The sequence below is a fragment of the Mizuhopecten yessoensis genome, unplaced genomic scaffold, assembly GCF_002113885.1.
Source record: "Mizuhopecten yessoensis strain PY_sf001 unplaced genomic scaffold, ASM211388v2 scaffold2711.2, whole genome shotgun sequence".
NCBI lineage: Eukaryota > Metazoa > Mollusca > Bivalvia > Pectinida > Pectinidae > Mizuhopecten > Mizuhopecten yessoensis.
The window spans coordinates 1,438,646-1,444,946 of NW_018485984.1; the positions used below are offsets into that span (position 1 = coordinate 1,438,646).

The following is a 6,301-nucleotide window of genomic DNA, read 5'->3' on the forward strand; positions in this document are numbered from 1 at the left end:
AAATACGGACATCTTCTTTTTGGACATCTTTTAACATTTCAAATTTCGCCATCTTGTAGCAGACACGGACACCAGACTTTGGTTTTCTACACTCCCTTGTAATATATTAGTTTGTCACACACCAGATAATGTTGTTTTGTTAACAGTACAAAATGTACACAGGAGTCACATGTATTTCTTAAATGTAAATACGGCAGACCACAATATCCGTGAAGGCTCATAAACAACATTTACATGCCACTTATATAACACTACTCAGCGGTCAACAGCCTACCACCAGGTCAATCCATAATTCGCCCACAACTAAGGCGTGGCATTTTGTTTTTGGACGTGTAAACGTGTTAGTAGATTAAACAATCAATTTAAATTGAATATCATTAAGTGGTGCAGCTATGTTTTAACCCTTTCACCCCTATGTAACTTTAGTAAACTCTACCATGCATTGATCTGGATGAATCTATTATGGTCTACAGTGGTGAAAGGGTGAATCAACCCAAACAAATATGTCAACAGTGCATCCGTTTGCAGCTTCTGTTACTTCGGTTACGTGTTTTAATAAGTAGACAGTTTGTCATGTAAAATAACTTCAAACTTCAGGAGCGGACACGGATCAGTAAAGTTCTTTTTGGTATGTGAAGGAATGTTTTAAACGGATTGTTTCATATTCGTTATAGATGAAAATGATTTGATCGTGACCCTACATAAACACATGTTCAGACAGTTTTTTAAAGTGAGGGCATACCCGTAACTTTTGCAAACTTCATGTGATATTTAGCATTAAACTCGGTTTAATCAACACACACTTTTAAACTGTCTGTTCGGGTTATAACTTGTATATCACAATAAGTGAAATGTTACACACATCATTATGAATACTTATTAACTACTGAACAACCGCGGTATGTAAATATTGACATGTGTTGACGTTACCTGTGTGTAGCAATTAAGTTTGACATGCTGTTGATATAAGTGTTAATCTCTGTGCCTGTGACGATAATTACACCGTATGAAATGACCTGTGTCTTAATGTAAATACACTATGAATTTAAAATAAAATCAATAGTTTATTTAATATTTTCGTTTAGTTGATATTTCGTGTGTTTAAAATTTCGTTGGGATTATATTTCGCAAATCCCCAACGAAATATTATGCTTTTACAGTAATAACGTGTCAATTGTGACGAGATTATTAAGTGTATATGTATGTGATCAATATTATGAATGCTGATGATGCATTTCGCATTTCAATGTTTAAATTGATAATTAAAAAGGATGTATGATTGTGTAAATTCAAATATGACAGAACGACATGGATCTGGGTCGAAGATAAAGTTTTGAAACACTTTCTCAACACAGACATTCAGGATGTTGAAGGTTACGTCATCATGATAAAGAGTATAACACAAAGAAGTAACATTGTCAAATATCAAAGCCATGCAATACTGTGGTGTTATGTTCACATTTCTACTAAATCTTCATTGATACTAAGCCACAAGAGACTATTTCCTGTCCGAGACATTCAAAGTTCAATTGACTTCTCAACAATTGCACGCAAATAACTCAAAATCATTTAACAACAACCAGAAATGTGTACAGTTCCGCTCAACAATCCGCTGAAGATATCAACTTTTTGTAATAAAGCTTTCGGCGACATCATCAAGAAATCAGATAGCACGGAGAATGTTACCGTCAAGTGTAAACAATATCGAACAAAACCAACAGGAAAATAAAATAAATGTGTTCAAGGACATTTATGCGATGCTGTTAGTATATGTGTTTTTAACGAAACACAAAAAGGATTTGTCTGGCTTGTTATTTGAAAATGGTCGTATAGTGTATAAGACGTATATCTAGACCAGTAACTTGTGAAGATCACTAAAAGCATTTTCTCACAAAATCTCTGTAGGTTTCTTCATATCCGACTCATTGGATAAACTTGATTAGGGTAAACATTTTGATTACCAATTAGATATTTAGTTGGTCAATCCTCTAATTGTGACGTTAAGTAACTATACTTTGCGACGTCATCTTCTATCCTGACGTCATTATAAACTGGTGTCTTTATACATTTAATACATTGATATTTTACATTTTATTTGCCGTTTTTTTTTGTACCTGATACGTGAAGCTGACAATATTGTATTACAGACTGCCATTCTGTATGTATACGTTATAGCTTAGTTAAAGTATCGGTCATCCCATAATGCTCTGCTATGATATAATCCAATGCATTTCCGCCTCCAGTACTAAAGAGTGGAAACAAATATTGACATAATGTGATCATAATCGCTCGATCACTGACTGACGACGTGAAAAAACAATAAGACACGAATTATTATTTTAACATATTTTATTCCATGAAACTTTGTACAGGAAACTCCCTTTTACAGCAGAACGGAAAGAGAGAAAGGCCCGTTTTGCTATAAAAGGGCGTTCCCTTTCGGGACATATTTCAATGGCTGGAAATTTTTGACATCTATAGAAATTAGAGAGATCAATTAGCATACACGTGCAGATATTTAAAACAAAGAGGTCAAAGGTAAAGAAAGGGTAGATTAAAGGTCAATCTAGCTGTGATAACAAAGATTTATTATTGTATTATTATCGTAGCCTTCACATATTGAAATTAATATTATACAATGTCTTTTATTGATAGTAAATGCTTAAATAAATCCATCGAAATTGAATTGTTATATTTTGTTCAAATTTCATATGTTTGAATATTTATCGCTGATAGTATATTTCAAAGAGGAACTATAATCACTCTACAGCTACAGCACTTGATATGTGTTAAATTGTATATTTAATCAACTAATGTCATCTATGTCCTGAATTTATTTTGTAAATTTGATATTGAAATGTAAAGGCATAAATCTGACGCAATGCTATCTCGTAACTTATACACTTGTCTGTGTATTGTTTTGGCTTGAAAATTAAGCTAAAATAAATACAGCTAAATTCTACTATACAAACAGATCTGTATACAGAATTAAATATCTGTCGCGCTCAATTTAACAGTACCGTTTCTTTTCTACATACCAAGTATTTTAATTTCAATCAGTTCATACATTTAAATTTAAACTAATTCAACTGATATGTGTAAAATAAACTGATTAAACATTGATTCATATCATATCAAGCAAAATGGGTGACAACACCTATTGTTAAAGTTTGTTTAAGATTAAAAATAAAACTAAAATATCCAAACCCATTTAAGATACTTTTAGTTCTATTAATAAATGGTATTCGTGAAAGTAGTCCATTGGGAAAATAGAGAATAAAGTTGTCAATTTCTTTCTGTTTACAAACGCAATATGTCTGTATCAAACTTTGATACGTAGATGTAAATTAATACAAAATGCATCGTATTTAAATGCAAAATAATTTACAAATTGTTTCATTAATGAAAGTGGTATGTAACAAAGAAAATATAAATTAAACAATGAATCGATTTTATTTGAACATAACTCCCAGCAAGAGTTTCCAAGAATATTAGTATGAAGGGATCAGCTAATTTCAAACACGGAATCAACAGAATACTATTTTTCTTTTTAAATGAAAATACATTCACATCTTTCACAAACATCCATATACATTTACGCCATGTATTCTCACACACTTTGATATATACATATATATATATATATATATATAATGTACCATAACTTTGCAAACGCTCAGAGAAATACAGAGAGAAAGGAAAACCTATGTTTAGCACAAGATTGTATTTGAAATAAGCAATCTCAAAGACAACGAGAAGACAGAACGTTGATACATAGGTGGCGCTGCAGATTCAGATGACATATAAGTTGATCAAACTCTTGAAACTATTATAATGTGTACATGTTACTGAAATATATTACAATGTATAATCATGATATGAGTGTATACTCGTGTTAGCAGGTATACGTGTATGAATGGGTTGGGACATGAGTTTTTCTTGATCGTCATATGACGTCAATCAAATCAGCAGCGTCACCATTTTTGACAAGGTATGAACAAGATAATACAATGATCCTACGAACAACACTGTTTTCACAAATTAAATATCACGTATTTATTTATTTACATATGAAATATTCTGTACCGATATCTAATATATATATGGCAAGAACGTATTTCAACATAGTTCTAAAACTAAAATCCCTGGCATAAAATTCGATGAGTCATTTCTAGAATTACACTGACTGACAAAACAGACTCAATTGCTGGACTCGGTGATTCATCTACTAGCATGCTACACCGATACCTTGCTAAACCGCAAGAGGTAACGATTACACGACTTGTCCTAGATGTACATATAACTATGAAATGACATTCCCCGAGCTCTTTGAACACACATACACAGTAATGACGTCACTCATGTCTATTTCCGGTTTCTATGCCGGCTACGTAACTAGGGACCCTGCAAACATTCACTTATCAAAACGTCTGTCTAACTCAGCATTTCAAAAGCTTAACACCAAGACTTTTACCAGTATGGTGATTGTTTTCAGTGTCTCTCATACTTTTTTTTTGTATACACAGTATACATGCTGATGTGTTCATGTATGTTGGACCATGTCTATGTTTTTCGTCTTTCGAACCTCATTTGGTAGCCTATCATTAGCACAACGCACCGCCAAAATAGCACAATGCCCAGTGACGTCACACGAGTATTACTTCTCTCCAGTCACGTGGTACTCAAGCGGGTCCGGGTTGGAATACCCGACTCGATTACAAGAGTTCCAATGAGCACGATGTGAGACAACAGGATGAAGAAATATTTTAAATGAGATCTAGATGATCATAGTCACTGTCACGCTTGTACAGAATGATGACCTTGACCTTGTGCTGCATGGTGATGGTCTTTAGGTTCTTGGTCGTCTCTCAGCCTCGCTTTGGCGCGTTCGTTCAATTTTTTCCTCTTCATTCGTCTATTTTGAAACCAAACTTTCACTTGTCTCTCTGTTAGTTGTAATTTACACGATATTTCCCATCGTTTTTGTCGTGTTATATATGAACTGTTCAAAAACTCATTTTCCAGCACCATAGACTGGTATCGGGTGTAGGGCTTCCTTTTCTTTCTGCCTTTTGCTTCTGAAACATTCAAATGAAAGAAAAACATTTTAGAATAAACGATAATTTTCTAATCAAATTAAAAAGTCATTTTGTTTTGTGCTATCATTGTAATCATGTTCTACGCCAATAAGGAGCAACTTCACCGTATATAGCATGCACACTTAATTTGAATAGGGATACTACTTATTTCTATGATCATTAAATATTCTGGATATAAAATGGACCAAGGGACTCTGATATTAATGTTTAATGAAATAAAATCATAAAGTTTTCATGATTTATTGATATTTTGTTAATCTACTGGTGAACTATGCTTGACTTCCCGAGAGGCTGTATTTCCACGTGTACACACATACCCCTCTAACACAGTCTACTGATCAAAGTAACCTCTGTTGTGTTACTCGCCGACACAGTCGACACAGGTGTTGGTAGCAAATGTGTGTGACTAAGCATGTGTGGGCTTCGCTATAGTGTACAACAGTTTGGTAGGAGGAAACAAAAACCAGATTGAAAAGTATTGATTTCTAATTCAACATAAGTAGCGCACAATGGTATCTGTTCGCATCAAACATATACTAGGTGTGTGTGTTTAAAGTACCTCCCTGCACGACATGGCTAGTTAAATAAACAAGAAATACTACTCAAATAATTCTAAAGAAGAAAAAAATCACAAGATTTACGTTACGACCTTCATTTATCTGACAAGATTCAGTTAACAATACAATATATTTGCCGTTGATGTCACTGTAATACATAGTTAATATGATCTGTTACAAGCTACCACAATGGATGTATGTTTGCATGTTTCGCAGTAATGATGGACAGGCGCTGTGTCTAACGGTGCCGGGATCCACATCACTACTAGTAATTATTGCGGATGCGGAGAGCGGCTTGTGCATCGGTGCTACAGCCAATTGTGTATCTACGGTATCACTGCTATTGTTTTTACTGTAATTCTTCGCCCCAATGCACAAGCCAATCAGGCGTGATACACCAACAGCATCATCATCGTAATTGCACCTTTCAGACCTCAAAACACTAGAGAATCGAGCCCTGTGATCACTCGTACCTCGCAGAAGACACTTCCGGTTAATTTAGCGCAGGCAATGGTTTGGAGGTAAGGGGACCGGAGAGGAGGAGGGACTGCCTTAAGGTTGAATTATTTTGAGTAATTTGTTTTCTTAGATAATCAATCTGTACCGGTGTGTCTTACGTGCCGTGGCATCATTCGTTCTACCTTG

General features: G+C 34.4%; 1 protein-coding gene across 3 annotated transcripts in view; it reads right to left on the reverse strand.

Moving 5' to 3' along the window:
* Nucleotides 1–2,342: 2,342 nt before the first annotated feature.
* Nucleotides 2,343–6,301, reverse strand: part of LOC110445100 (homeobox protein mab-5-like) — a 75,453-nt gene continuing 71,494 nt past the window's right edge. For all 3 annotated transcript variants that reach the window (XM_021489493.1, XM_021489494.1, XM_021489492.1), the window contains one exon: nucleotides 2,343–5,078. In XM_021489493.1, coding sequence (XP_021345168.1) covers nucleotides 4,798–5,078 — 281 coding nt within the window. In that variant the 3' untranslated portion in view covers nucleotides 2,343–4,797. The remainder of the gene's footprint in view (nucleotides 5,079–6,301) is intronic.